This window comes from Blennius ocellaris, assembly GCF_963422515.1.
Source record: "Blennius ocellaris genome assembly, chromosome: 5".
In the NCBI taxonomy this organism is placed as follows: domain Eukaryota; kingdom Metazoa; phylum Chordata; class Actinopteri; order Blenniiformes; family Blenniidae; genus Blennius; species Blennius ocellaris.
In genome coordinates, this window is record NC_137654.1 from 21,473,267 (window position 1) to 21,487,437 (window position 14,171).

The 14,171-nt window shown below is 43.3% G+C and overlaps 2 protein-coding genes across 4 annotated transcripts; both read left to right on the forward strand.

Annotated features, from left to right (window-relative positions):
* The first annotated feature begins 700 nt into the window (after positions 1–700).
* On the forward strand, positions 701–5,652 carry LOC308130337 (14-3-3 protein beta/alpha-1-like). The gene is made up of 6 exons (XM_080496648.1): positions 701–812; positions 2,384–2,685; positions 2,775–2,898; positions 3,329–3,492; positions 3,594–3,689; positions 3,785–5,652. Exons 2-6 carry the CDS (start codon positions 2,392–2,394, stop codon positions 3,839–3,841), a joined length of 735 nt encoding a protein of 244 aa, XP_080352774.1. The 5' UTR covers positions 701–812; positions 2,384–2,391; the 3' UTR covers positions 3,842–5,652.
* Positions 5,653–6,744: 1,092 nt separating this feature from the next.
* On the forward strand, positions 6,745–13,378 carry LOC308130883 (embryonic polyadenylate-binding protein-like; the record flags this gene model as incomplete). 3 transcript variants are annotated; one of them, XM_080497388.1, is made up of 14 exons in its annotated part: positions 6,745–6,937; positions 7,972–8,165; positions 8,253–8,368; positions 9,811–9,950; positions 10,014–10,108; positions 10,617–10,754; positions 11,087–11,182; positions 11,548–11,805; positions 12,189–12,294; positions 12,381–12,494; positions 12,682–12,806; positions 12,911–13,013; positions 13,097–13,227; positions 13,316–13,378. In XM_080497388.1, the coding sequence occupies 14 exons, from the start codon at positions 6,745–6,747 to the stop codon at positions 13,376–13,378; spliced, it is 1,872 nt and encodes a 623-aa protein (XP_080353514.1). The 3 variants fall into 3 exon arrangements, with proteins under 3 accessions (XP_080353514.1, XP_080353516.1, XP_080353515.1); XM_080497390.1 differs by having other exon boundaries at positions 12,207–12,294; positions 12,381–12,509; XM_080497389.1 differs by having other exon boundaries at positions 12,207–12,294.
* Between the last annotated feature and the right edge of the window lie 793 nt (positions 13,379–14,171).

The window sequence follows — 14,171 nt, forward strand, 5'->3', positions numbered from 1 at the left end:
GATGTCCACATTGTTCAGGATGGTTCTCCGGGACATGGAGGAGTCGAGAGACATTTTTCAGGATGGACTTCAGTTTGGAGCGGCTCCTCCTCTCTGTCCACCTGTACAGAGTCCTTCTCCACCTCCACCATGGCACTGGCCTCATGAAGTCACAACAGGGTCAGACGAGGTGCGGGGAAGTGCAGTTCAGCTGGTTTGGAGGCTGATGAACACCTGAAGTGCAAGTATGCCCTCCAGCACACCCCTGACCTTCACGCCTGCCCTTGCCTTGCAAGAGTCACAGCCTGAGCCGCTATAAAGCACATATAATTACAGCTTCAAGCTTGATTATAACAAGCATGACTCTGCTAATCACAGTAGATCCCATCTTGTTACGTAATGTGTGTTAAAGAGAGGAGGCAGCTTTATTGCTGGAGCAAGGTGCAGGTTCTAATAAAGGTTTAGACAGTATTATATCTGTATGAAGGACACATGAGAACATGGGGACCAGTAATCCTGTCCTTTCATTCACCCGTTTAAATGAGACAATATAACACGTAATCGCCTTCATCCGAACAATGATCGGAGACGTTTTGTTTTATTTATTTTTTCTTAAATCCACATTATATGATAATAATGCGGAGCGGTAGCCTCGGCTAATGAAAGCGTGAGTGGCATTACGTAAGGCAGATGTGCGGGGAGCAGAGGAAACCAGTGCCCGGGGAGCGGAAGTGGTACTGCCCTGAACGATACGAGAGACGGAGGACGGAGGCTCGATCGTCCACACACAGGAAAAAAAAAGAAAAAAAGCAGGATTAAAAGTCACCGATATTGTAAGTGTCGTAGCCTCGCGTGCACGAATATCGCTCGATGATCACCGGTTTTCGTTCGCGGCTCGGCGCGAGTGGGGCTGTTATCACCGCGTCCGGTTGAATCCCGTTAAGAAGCCATCATAGCGGTTTGAAAGGCTCCGTTAGCATTATCGGCTAACGGTCGGATTCCATGACACTTTGTTCTGAGAGGCTCCGGCAGGCTGGGCGGGCCGTGCTGCCGCTGCACAAAATCAATCGAATTACCCAACGGAATCGCCTCAACTGTACGCTTTGATTAATAGCGATTACAAAAATATCACGTATTATTCCTCAACACCGTAGCCGTGTCGTGTGTGTGTGTTTTTTTTTTTAGCGAGTTAAATAGGAGGTGGCTGTCGCTCTTGTTGGCCTAGCGGTTACCGTTATACATCGGCGGTGTAAATCAGACGACGGCAGCCAGCTAGCGGATGGAAGCCCCGACAAATAAACTCCCTTCAAACCTTCCCAATCGAAGCACACTTGTAAAAAATAAACGCTAAAGAAAACGACCACCGCGTGTTGCAGTGATTAATGTTGAGATTTCAACATTGATTATAAAAAAAAAAAAAAAAAAATGTATCCGCCTGCTAGCCTCGCTAGCTCCATTAGGGGAGGGTATTAAAGCCTGACCCGGGAAAGGCTCCGAGCGGGGGGAAACACCGACACACGAGCCAGGAAAGCGGCCGTTATAGCCCACATGCCGCCCTGGGGGGTGGTTGATAACACTTCCAGGGACCCGGATTCGGTCATTTTGAGGGGAAATGAGGCTGCGGTCGTATGGGCGAGTCGAGGGATGGACACCGTTCTGAACTAGCTTGTAGCTAACCGTAGCTGTAGTGTGTGTGTATGTATGTATGTATGTGTGACCCAGTTGTCCAGGGCCCAATTCAAAGCTTCAGCTCACCTCCCATCCAGTCCACTGGCTTTACTCGACAAAGCAATTCAGAAACAAGATCATCTGGATTCAGGGTTCTCAGAAATACCCGAGAAGAGGATGCAGTGATTTAAATATCCTGCTCATAATGGACATGCTGCTGTTGGCAGACCTTTATTTTTTACTAACCTCTCATTAAGGTCCTGTAAAACCAGCAGGAATTGATCAACTGGACATTTATTAATTAAATAAGGTCATTCTATTTCCTTGATGATGTTATTGTGCACATTTAGGTCCAAAATCCAATTTTATTGACAAAATATATCTCACTGCTCTCTTGCACTCCTTTTTTCTTATCAGCCAACAGTATTAAAGTAGTAGCTCCAAGGTATTTTCTAGGGTTGAAAACTATACTTAAAAACATGATATGACACTACAGTTCATCAAATGCATAATTAAGAGTGTGACACAATAAGTTGCAGCTAACCGAGTTATTGTGTATAATGTTGGGAATTTATGTACAAATACTAAAAAAACCCCAATCAAATCGGAAGCGATATCAGAGTTGACCCTTACAACTGGTACTTTTCTGTGTTTCCCGTGATCCCGCTTTTTTTTTTTTTTTTTATTGATGAACTTTTCTAACCCAAGTATTGTGCTGTTTCCTCTGTGTCTGCAGCCTAGAAAATGGATAAGAACGACCTGGTACAGAAGGCCAAGCTTGCTGAGCAGGCTGAACGCTACGACGACATGGCTGCAGCCATGAAGTCCGTGACGGAGCAAGGGTCAGAGCTGTCGAACGAGGAGCGCAACCTCCTCTCGGTCGCCTACAAGAATGTGGTCGGAGCGCGCCGCTCATCCTGGCGTGTCATCTCCAGCATTGAGCAGAAGACCGAGGGCAATGACAAAAAGCAGCAGATGGCACGTGAATATCGGGAGAAGATAGAATCTGAGCTGCAGGAAATCTGCCATGATGTGCTCGTAAGGGTTTTTCTAAAAAAGAAAAGTAATAGTTAACCCAAGTTTTTGCAGTGTTGATGCTCGAGTGAAATTCTACTGCTTCGTTTCAGGGGCTCCTGGACAACTTTCTCATTGCCAATGCGTCTGCTGCTGAGAGCAAGGTGTTCTATCTGAAAATGAAGGGCGACTATTATAGATACCTGTCTGAGGTTGCATCTGGGGATACCAAGAAGGGTAAGTAAGAATAGAGATCATGTTTGCGCTGCCACTGCATTTCAAAAACGTCTATAAAAACCATCAAGTGTATCGAAAGCTGGCGATTTTTATTCAGGGAGTACTTTGCTTCTTTTTCTTTCATCACTAGTTTTCCAGCCACTTTTTGATAAACAAGTATGAGCATCAGTGTTCAGACTTCCCTAAAACAAACGAGGCTGAGTACAGATAAACAGCTCCTGGACTTGTTTGTCAGGCCACAGAAACATGACTGAATGTGTGCCTCATCTGTTGGCAGCTACCTGTAATTTACATTTTTAGGCTCATCTTCCATTATGTGTTTTTTGGGAGTTTGTTTTTGCTGCCCCCCAGTGGCTGAAAGTTGACAATGTTTTTTAAAGTAATGTAAACCAGGATTTATTTATTTTTTATTTTTTTCCCTTGTCTACAGCGACGGTGGAAAGCTCCCAGCAGGCGTACCAGCAAGCTTTTGACATTAGCAAGGGGGAGATGCAGCCAACACACCCCATCAGGCTCGGCCTTGCCCTGAACTTCTCAGTCTTCTATTATGAAATCCTCAACAACCCGGACAGGGCCTGCAGCCTGGCTAAAACAGTATGTACTCGGGCTTTGACATATTTCAGTTTTTGGGATGACAAGATAAGTCTGTCTTCATAGAGAGCGAAGTGAGTCTCACCAAGCTTTGTGTGTCTTAGGCGTTTGATGAAGCCATCGCTGAACTTGACACTTTGAACGAGGATTCCTACAAAGACAGCACCCTGATCATGCAACTACTAAGGGACAACCTGACTGTGAGTGCAGAGCTGCACGCTGTCCTCTCTCTGACCGATGCTCATGTGCCGCGCACCACAACTCCTAACGCTGCTTCTTCTCCCTCTCTTTCCAGCTGTGGACATCAGAAAACCAGGCAGATGAGGGAGAAACCGGAGACGGGGAAAACTAATGAAATTGCACTGTTAATCCACCTACACTCTTATCTTAAACACAGACAGCTTATATACATCCCCCTCCACTCCATCAGCCCCTCCCTCTTCTGTATGACAAGCAGCCTGAATTGCTCCTGACCAACTAGTTTACCCCTCTCAGTTCGCTGTGAGGCGACAGGGTCATTTTCAGTTGTTAGCAGATTCAGTCACTTTGTGGAAACATGTTGTATTGATTAGTGAGTCCATGTTGCTGTTGTTTTTGTCGGCTTTGTTTTTAGGTCTGTATGTAGTGAGCGAGCGTTTGTGTGAATGGATGCGAGAGATGGTGCGTATGGTCTCGGGTAGGGGAGGGGGGGGGGGGGGGTGTTGTGAATTCTAATCGTCCTTCCAAATTCCTTTGTCCCAGCTAGTTTGTTGTGCATTTTTAATCCCCATTTTTTTTTTTTTACTTTTCTTTCTTTCTTTTTTTTTCTCCTTCATTTTTTTTTTTTTTTTTGTGATTCCTCATGATATTTACAGGTTTTATTGTATGGTAATTATACTGGCAGTTGATTTCCACCAAACACTGTGATGGTAGGCGTTCCATTTGCTTCACAACCCCCCCCCCCCCAAAAGAAAAAGAAAAAAAAAACAGTTTTATGTTTGAAGTTCCAGACATGTACAATCCTGTATTCAACTAACTGCAATTCTGCTGTGGGCTCATACAGAAAGGAGGCAGGCTGTATTGTGACACTGACATCTTGGTGTAATTCTCCTCCAACATGTTCACAAATTCACCGTTTTAAAGATCCAAGGGACCCCTTCAATTGTCATGATAGATTTGTTCGGACATAAGACATTCCACATTATTAGGCTTTTGGAAAGGCAGTGCTCCTTTTTGTTTATTTTGAACTAAGTATGGATTGTCATTGGTAGTTTTACTCACTGTTCAGGTGCTGCTTGATCTCAGTACAATGAAAATTGTATGTGCGTAAATGTGGTTCCATGTATTTTGCAAGATTGACTATCATCTGTATGTAAAACCTAAAGTAACCTTTTATTGATGTTAATTGAAAATGTCTTACCACACTGTATCAACCCTGCTTGCAAAATATTCCTCTTAAAGCGGTTGTTTTCTCCAACAAAACAGTTTTTGTGCCTGGCTTTCTCTCACAGCCTCCTAGTTTCATTTGCGGTGGCAGCGTCTGCTCGCCTTTTTCAGATCTGTTAAGAGGTTCGAGTTAGACCGCGCAGAAGTCCAGGTTTTCATCCAGGTGCATCACTCCGCTGTGAATGATCGCCTCTTGTCTCTGTAGGTGCAATTCGGAGAAGCCCATTTCATCACTTTGGAAAGAAGCTCAGTGTCACAATACCATACTATCACCACTACATTCCACATTATTGTAGTTGAAGACACCATTCCACATTATAGCTGACGGTCTGTTTACTCTGACGATGCTCCAATGAATTGAAATAATCTTCTGTTTGAAAAGAAAAAAAAAAAAATCCATGTCAGTTTATTATTATGCTTGATGAAAATGCAGTTAGTGAATGTGGAACGAAGCCTGTCTGTATATCAGGTATCTACTTGCTTTGTTTTTACTGACAAGTCTTATGGCTAAAATTTGCTTCTGTAACAGTCTATTACCCAGTGCACACACGTGGTTGTGAAAAATTTAGAATAGCTATAAAAAGCAGTGACGAAATGGAGATAAACAATGGTTGGTGTAATTCTAGCTTTGTGTTTATGTATCTTAAAACCATTCTAGTTTCACTCTACATGTAAGAAATAGGAAAAGTGTCAAAGACCATTCAGTGAAATAAAGTTTCGTTTAAGATAACAGGAAAACCGTCTTCATTTCTGTTCAGTATTTTAGATAGAAACTGCATTTAAAAAGTTTGTCATAAAGTCGCATACATGTGGGGGCAAATTTTTTTTTTTGTTTGTTTGGTTTTTTTTAATTAATTGAGATTAAGTTTTTCGCAGCATCACTTCTCGTTCCGGGTTGTCACGGGACTACTTCTTTCCGCGGAGGTGCCACCGCCTTAATGAGCGCCGCGCGGAGGAGCTGCAGGTGTTCCGCAGCTCCAATTAAAAGAACCACTGCGGTGTGGGGGGAAAAAAAAACGTGCTCAGTCAGTCAGTCAGGACGAGTGAGAGCTTCATCCTTCCAGGTAAGATAAATCACTTAAACCTGGAAAATACCTTAAATTTACAGCAGTCACCAGCCTGTTTTTAACCGACTCCAAACCCTCCTGCCATTTCCTATAAATTGTGCTCTCCTCAGCTAGTTCGCTATATAAAGTTTGAGTTTTAACGACGTGAAGCTGCACATCTTTCACGAGAGAGTTTTCTTTTATGTACAAACATTTGACTTTGTTTAATAAACTCACACACTTAAATACCCACCGCAATTAACATTAAAGCACCCCAACGGCCAGGACAATTTTACGTCAATTCTAACGTCAAGTGCATCTAACTCCCATTTTTTTCTTCTTCTAACGACTGGCCCTAATGCTTTTCCGTAGTCAGAGCTTATTTGTTTTTTTCTTTAAATGTCCATGTCTGATTCAGCAGGTGATGACATGAGTCTGCATTTTCTCGCTTTTCTATTGTACAGTTTGCATGTTGTTCCTGTGCATATGTGGGTTTTCTTCAGGTATTTACACTTTCCTCCAAAACATGGCTTTTGAAGGCAACTGATCACACATCAACAACCTGAAGTGTGTGTGTGTGTGTGTGTGTGTGTGTGTGTGTGTGTGTGTGTGTGTGTGTGTGTGTGTGTGTGTGTGTGTGTGTGTGTGTGTGTGTGTGTGTGTGTGTGTGTGTGTGTGTGTGTGTGTGTGTGTGTGTGTGTGTCTCACATAGTCAACTGGAATCAAATGCAACAACAAACAACTAGAGTGATGATTGTTTTCCTTGAAGTTGCCGAAACCCAAGATGAACAGCAGTGGACCAACGTATCCCCTCGCCTCCCTGTACGTCGGGGACCTGCACCCTGATGTTACGGAGGCCATGCTTTACCAGAAGTTCTCTCCTGCTGGACCCATCATGTCCATCCGAGTGTGTCGCGACATCATCACCCGCAGGTCTCTGGGATATGCCTACATCAACTTCCAGCAGCCAGCGGATGGTACAGTATCCCCTTCAGTTAGGATTCTGAATAATGGAGGATCGTTACTTATATCGCACCTCTTTAAAACAAACAAAAAAAATAAACTACCTCATCACAGCACATGAGATGGGGTACAGTAATGATCTCAACAGTACAGTGCAAAAGTACAAGTTGAAGCCGGATAAATTAAATTGGACAAAACATTACAATAACAGCGCATCATATAAGTGCCAGTCTATAAAAGTCTGTCCACAGTAGTGATTTCCACCCAATCTAGGATTATTTAAGTTTATTTTCTCAGGATTGAAAATTAAAAATGCCCCAAAACTGAACCTTGTGGTACAAGATTGTGGAATACTGGCTCTTAAAAAAAAAAAAAAAAAAAAAAGAGAACCAACAAAGTGTAGTGTCCTTAATGCCAACCCAGCCTTTGGGGGAAAAAATATCAAATCCTGTGCTCGTGATCTCAGTCAGCAGATCAAGTAATATTATTTTGAACCATAAAAGCTATGAGCTAAGTTGAAACCATTTTTTAAAAACTTGTAACTGAAAAGAGAATTTTAGTAATTGATCTAAAATGATTTAAATCACATGGATTATGGTTAGGTTTTGAACCTTATTTATCAGGGAATGCTTAATAATGGCAAAATAAAGATATCTACTTAATCAGAAAACCTTTATTTAATTTGTGGCGAGTTTGACATATGATCCAGATATATTGGAAGAAAAAGCTGTTGTTGTCATACAGAGACATTTCTTTGGACTCATCTTTGAAAATAGGAAAGTGGACACCAGATGGTATGTAGAAATGTTTTGAGACCAAAGACCTGGTGTCATGGTGCAGATGAATTATTGAGTCATTTAATGATCTTCTGTTGTGTGAGGTTACGAATTATAGTTGACAACTTGCAGTCTTTCTCAAATTTTTCTTTTCTTCAATGCTTGATATTGATACAGTATGTTGTGGTTATAAATATTGACATGCATACGATGAACTTTTAATTTTTTATGCAGTGACGAATTTCAGTTTCTCCTCCAAAACAATGTTTCAGCTGAGTGTGCCCTGGATACTATGAACTACGACCTTATCAAGGGTCGACCGATCCGGATAATGTGGTCTCAGCGTGACCCGGGACTCAGGAAGTCTGGCGTGGGAAACATCTTCATCAAGAACATGGACGAGTCCATTGACAACAAGGCACTGTATGATACCTTCTCAGCCTTTGGCAATATTTTGTCCTGCAAAGTAAGTTCCCTGTATATTTAAGTCATGACTATTTGAGAACACGACACATGGTTCATAAACTGTCAAGAGTCCGTCTGTTGTTCGCAGGTTGTCTGTGATGACAAAGGATCCAAAGGCTACGGCTTTGTTCACTTTGAAACACACGAGGCTGCAAATCGGGCCATTGAGACCATGAATGGGATGCTGTTAAATGACAGGAAAGTGTGAGTAAACGAATCCTTTTTGATTTGACCACATATATACTTCAAAATGAGAAATATGAGTCTGAGAAGTAAGTTGAAGTATGCAGTAGTGCAGAGCAGACTGCCTTTGATTGTGTTTAATGGAGAAGATGCTGCATTAAGCTGCTGAAGACTGATATTTGCCAATGACCTTTTCATGTTTGTTTTTTTTTCTAATTAATTAATTCATTTGCTTGCTTTATTTGCTCAGTCGAGAGACAGGTAGAAAGATGGAAAAAGACAATGACAAGTCAAAGGCCATGGTCCTCGGAGAGAACTGTGATTTCTCCTTGTATAGGTCAGTGTGTTTGCAGGCTCTGTGTCAGTCTGCGTCTTTTAATTCTGAGGGCAAGTTTATGTCTAGGTCTAGGTTGTTGTGTTCAACAGGGGGCGCAAAGTTTAGGGTTAACTCGTTTCTTAAGTCCGTGTAAACAAATTCACAGATTTGTTTCATGTTGTGTTATGGATATTGGGGAATGGTAGTTAAAAACAAAAAATAAAAAAACTAACCTGTGTGGTCCTGGAGTCAATGTTTCGATCTGGTCTCGAATAACCGAAAAAACCACTTTGAGCTGCTCCACACACTCAAACTAGCAGGTTGTAATCACGGTCAGTCAATCTTCCACCTTCACTGTGCAAACAGATCTTCCACAAATGCTATGAACTGCAGGATGAGTTTTAAGACAAGGATGGTGATCACTTTTCACCACATAATCAGAAGTTTAGCTGTAATCGGAGAGGACAAAGATCCAATAACTCGTTCTAGGCGTTGGCACAGTTTTAGAAGGGAGGAGGAATACAAACCATTGGCTTAAGGGAGACGATCAAAACATCCATCAACTGTATATTAGATTTGGTACCGTGCTGAAGTGAGAGACACTTTGTGCCATGGACTTGTTAGTTTTTCGGGCTCAATGTGTTCCATTGGCTTCCTGAAACCTTCAGGTTTACACAACTTAAACATGTTTTCCCGGTGGTTGTAGTATCTCTGACTTATCCAGGTAAGTGTTGATAAAAGTAGTCTTGACTCATGACTGTTATTTAGCTTGGCTATTTGATTAGTCGTAGTTTGGTTTTTCGTTGGTTTTGATAGTGAACAAAATATTGTCTTCACATCATTAAACTATATTAAGAAATACAGCTAGTTACTGGGTATCCTTGCAGTGGATTATAATGTAGATTCCAGTGTATTCATAATTTCTATACAAGAGTAATCGGTTTTTCTGGTTGAATAAAAACACAAATGCCTGTGAGAAGGCAGAGTTGAGACTGTCTAACACAGACTAAGTGTTGTGATCTTCTCCAAACAATATTTAGTTTGATAACTTCCGTTTGACTTTCCAAATCATGAATTGTCACTATCTTCCTCTTGTGTTTGCCTTATTTGGCATTTATCTGGTGAACGGGCTCGGGCCTGTCGGCAGGTTTGTCGGCCACTTCAAGTCCCGTAAGGAGAGGGAGGTGGAGTTTGGCTCCAAGGCTATGAAGTTCACCAACATCTACATCAAGAACTTTGGTGAAGATTACTCGGACGACAAACTCAAAGAGCTCTTCACAGGGTTTGGTAAGTGTCTGTACCTTCAATATTCTACGACCATGACAGTTTTCTGATGTGCGTGTGTTTCAGGAAAGACTCTCAGTGTGCGTGTGATGAAGGACGAGAGGGGTCACTCACGAGGTTTCGGCTTCGTCAACTACGCTCACCACGAAGACGCTCAGAAGGTTTGCTTCCTTGAGTCCACTCGGATTGAGTCTTGAAGCAGTTCTTTGTGGATTTTAAGATTGAAGTTTGTATGTTTTAGTTTAGCAGCCTGGACATTCAAGTGGATAATGGAGGAAACGGCCACCACGTCACCGTGGCTGTATGGATTTTATTAGGCTACTTTAAAGTTGCAAAAGGCGGAACTACAACACGTAGCCATAACAACACGGTCCCGGGAAGCATATCCCACAATCCCTTGCGCCCCTCAGACCACGGTGGTTGCTACAATAGTCACACATAAACAAATCTAAATAAACCACTTAAAAAAAAATGAATATATGTTTCTTGGGAGTGATATAACTATCCCAGGGTGAGCTATAGCACCCTCGACCACCCCCCCCCCCCACCCCGGTGCCACCTATACTTAGATTAAGGGATTTATGTGCTGTCGCTGAGATGAACCTGAACGGAGTGTCGTGAGTTTCCTCCTTGAGGGTAACACGTTGATGCTTCCATTGGTTTTCCCAGGCAGTGGATGAAATGAATGGAAAAGAGATCAGCGGGAAAGTCCTCTATGTGGGCCGCGCTCAGAAGCGACTGGAGCGTCAGGGAGAGCTGAAGCGCCAGTTTGATCAGATGAAGCAGGACCGGATCCAGCGCTACCAGGTGCTTTGGGACGTTTTCAGTCAGTGTTTGACATTTTGAAAGTATAAGACTCAGTGGTTTTTACAGTGGAAGAGTTCACATGAGTTCACAATGTTTAGTTGTTCTACTACAGCTTCATTGCAGTTAAACACCTCAGCTTCAAAGCTATAACTGATGGTGGTGCCATATGAAAATGTTAAGCTTGGAAACTTTGATTTTTCCACTCCCTGCAGTTGTTTAATGACTTTCACTTCACTATGAATGGAGAAACTTTCTATTTTGAGTGCTTATGTAGAGGAGCTTACATCAACCAAAGCTGTGTTTAGAAAGTATGAGCTCTTCACTGTTTACAGGGAGTGAATCTGTATGTGAAGAACTTGGATGACACCCTAGATGATGACCGACTCCGGAAGGAGTTTGCGCCTTATGGGACCATCACTAGTGCCAAGGTAACGTGATACTTTTTAGTGTGAGGATGTTTCTTTTACCCACTTGAATGAAGTCGGCCTCACAGGCGTGCGAGCCCATCCAGCTAACACTCAAGTGAAGCTGCTTCTTCTTCTTTTGGCTACAACAGCGGTTTGCATCCGTAAATGTTACATTGCCGCTGCTGGTTCTATCGCTCTGTTATTTGTCGCTGCTCTTCTGTGAAGTTGATGTCACTCAAGTGAAGCTGATGAGCATCGTAGAAAAGCCAACAGAGACAACATGCAGACGTCAGACATGCGACCAGTGGAGCTCCAGCACTCTGTAGTTTGGTTCCGTTCGACTCGTGTTTCCTGTGTCCGTGATTATGGTCTCGTGGTTCCGGCAGGTGATGACCGACGGCTGCAAGAGCAAAGGTTTTGGCTTCGTCTGCTTCTCTTCACCCGAAGAAGCCACCAAAGCCGTGACCGAGATGAACGGGAGGATCGTTGCCACCAAGCCGCTGTACGTGGCGCTGGCTCAGCGTAGAGAGGAGCGCAAAGCTATTCTCACCAACAAGTACCTGCAGAGGCTGACCTCCTTGAGGACCATGGCCAACCCCGTCATCGATTCATGCCAGTCCGGTTACTACATGACAGTTCCACAGGTCTCTGTTCTTCAATGTTTTTGAAAATGACCGTATTGGGCAAAGTTTTTAAGGTGGTTTGTGTGGTGGAAAGCTCCAAGTTTATCTGACCATTTGATGCAAAGTGTATAATCGGATTGCCTTTTTCCTTAAATGGCATCAGTTTCTCACTTTTCGAAGGAACTTGCACTAAAATTGTCTTGGAGAACTCTACTTCGGATTCTTCGGTCTGTCAATGTAACCACAGGCAGACACACACTGGAGTCGTGCTGATTAATGAACAGAGGCTACATCAAATTGTGATCGTTTTTGTCTTCTTCCATCGACTGTTTTATGATCTGTTTGCAGTCCTGCTAGAGTTTGTGTTAAATACGTCCTGGTAGTTTGCGGTCATGCGGTTTCCTCTCCTCGTCCTCCTGCAGCCGACGAGCCGCTCCTACTTTAACCACAATGCTGTGAGCAGCATGAGACCGGTGCCCCGCTGGTCCGGACAGCCACAGAGACCCCAGGGTGAGACTCACTGCTGCCACACATGACAAAGTAAACACACACACACACACACACACGTGCGTCCACTCGATGTGATTTGTTTCCAGGCCCTTACCCTGCCCAGTATCCTCCTGGTTCTATTATCCGACGTGGATCCATCACGACAGTGCGGCAGGCTTCGACCCAGGCGCCACGCATCATAGCCTCCACTCAGAAGACAAGTATGAACCTGAACTGTGAGAAACATACAGGCCCCATCCTGCATCACCCTGCTTCAACACGCTCACATGTGACATCCTCATGAAGCTCTGAGGAGATTCTTTTTACCAGCTCATCATTGTGTGCGTTGGAGCAAAGAGACCCGTCCGTCCTCCTCAAACGTGTGAGACATGTCGTGTCCTTCCATAGATAACATCGGGACTCAGACTGTAGGCCGGCGTGCCGACGTGCCGAGGAGCGGCCAGTACAAATACTCGACTGCAGTGAGGAACCCTCAGCAGGTGGTGGCTTTACCGCCTCCTCTTCCTCATCAGGTAGTTCTGGAAGAGAAACCTTGTAAAACTGACGCTTCAGACATTAGACTAAACGTGTAACTTTCTGCGTGTAGTTTGTATGAAGGTGTTGTGGATTCTTTCAGATGGTTCCTCTCCCTGTGATGGAGCCACCGGCACGTGCTCCAGAAGCGCTCACCGCCTCGGTGCTGGCTGCAGCTCCACTCATGGATCAGAAACAGATCCTTGGTGTGTATCCTTTCTCTCTCTCTCTATCTGTGTTGACTGTTTTATTGTCGCTGACACTCCTCGTCCTCTCTGGTGGCACGCAGGGGAACGACTCTACCCAATGATCCACAGCATCCACCCCATCCTGGCGGGGAAAATCACTGGCATGCTGCTGGAAATCGACAACTCTGAGCTGCTGCACATGCTGGAGTCTCCTGAAGCTCTGCACCTGAAGGCACCACAACTGTTTTTACCCGCTGCAGGATACGTTCATTAACAACCAGAATGGTGGCATTATGAATCATTTCCTGTCTTTTGCTCAGGTGGACGAGGCAATTGCTGTCCTGCAGGCTCATCAGGCCAAAGACGGTTCCTCAAACAAGTAAAGGCCCTTTCAGGTCTGCAGCACCGTCTCATCTTCCACTAGAACATATGGTGGAGCCTTACTGCTCTGTCAGGGTTCAACATAACTTTCACAAGTTGCTTCTTGTTTGGAAATGTAGTCTGATGTTAAATGGTAGAAATGTAGGAAGATAAGCCATGGAGTGAAATGAATTATTTTTCATTACTTCCATGAATTTATTAGTGAATTCATTATTTTGTATGTTTGGAAGAGGTTGTTGCCTTTCAGAAGCTGGTTTAGTCTTGTAGGTTTACAAGCGACTAACGATTTCTAGAGTAAAATGAAACGTCACCAAACTTAAACTAAATGTTTTGTTTTTGCAGATGTCGGTGACTTTCTGGAGGAGGAAAAAAAAAAATCACAAAAAGTGTAAAAGTTAAAAACAAAAAAAAAGTTCTTTGTAAATTGAAGATTTTTGAAAATGAAGCCGTTTTGTTGTTGTGATACCTTTGTTCGAAGATAAAGTTTCCAGTATATGCATCATAACTGCCTTGTCATTTGTTGAAATGTTTTTTCACTCTTTAAAGGAGCAGTGTAATGCCTGTGTGCAGAAGGATCACCTCGGCACAGCCTGACTTTCATAGTTTTGGCAATTTTAGTCTTTTAAATGTGATTTGTCAGAGCTGAGAACAGACTGGACGTATGAGAGGAACCTACTCTTCAATTCACTTTTCTGAAATGAAATACTGAATCACCGTCTGGCAATTCAGAATGTGTTGGATTTTTTAATGACTCAAACATGACGCCCTACTTCAGCGTCAAATACCTTGTATACA

What these genes read in the sequence shown, in the direction of transcription:
- LOC308130337 (XM_080496648.1), top strand. Translation starts at nt 2,392, where the DNA reads ATGGATAAGAACGACCTGGTACAGAAGGCCAAGCTTGCTGAGCAGGCT. An exon ending in ATCTGGGGATACCAAGAAGG is followed by an intron (nt 2,899 to 3,328) that starts GTAAGTAAGAAT and finishes CCTTGTCTACAG; the next exon opens with CGACGGTGGAAAGCTCCCAG. An exon ending in CCTGCAGCCTGGCTAAAACA is followed by an intron (nt 3,493 to 3,593) that starts GTATGTACTCGG and finishes TGTGTGTCTTAG; the next exon opens with GCGTTTGATGAAGCCATCGC.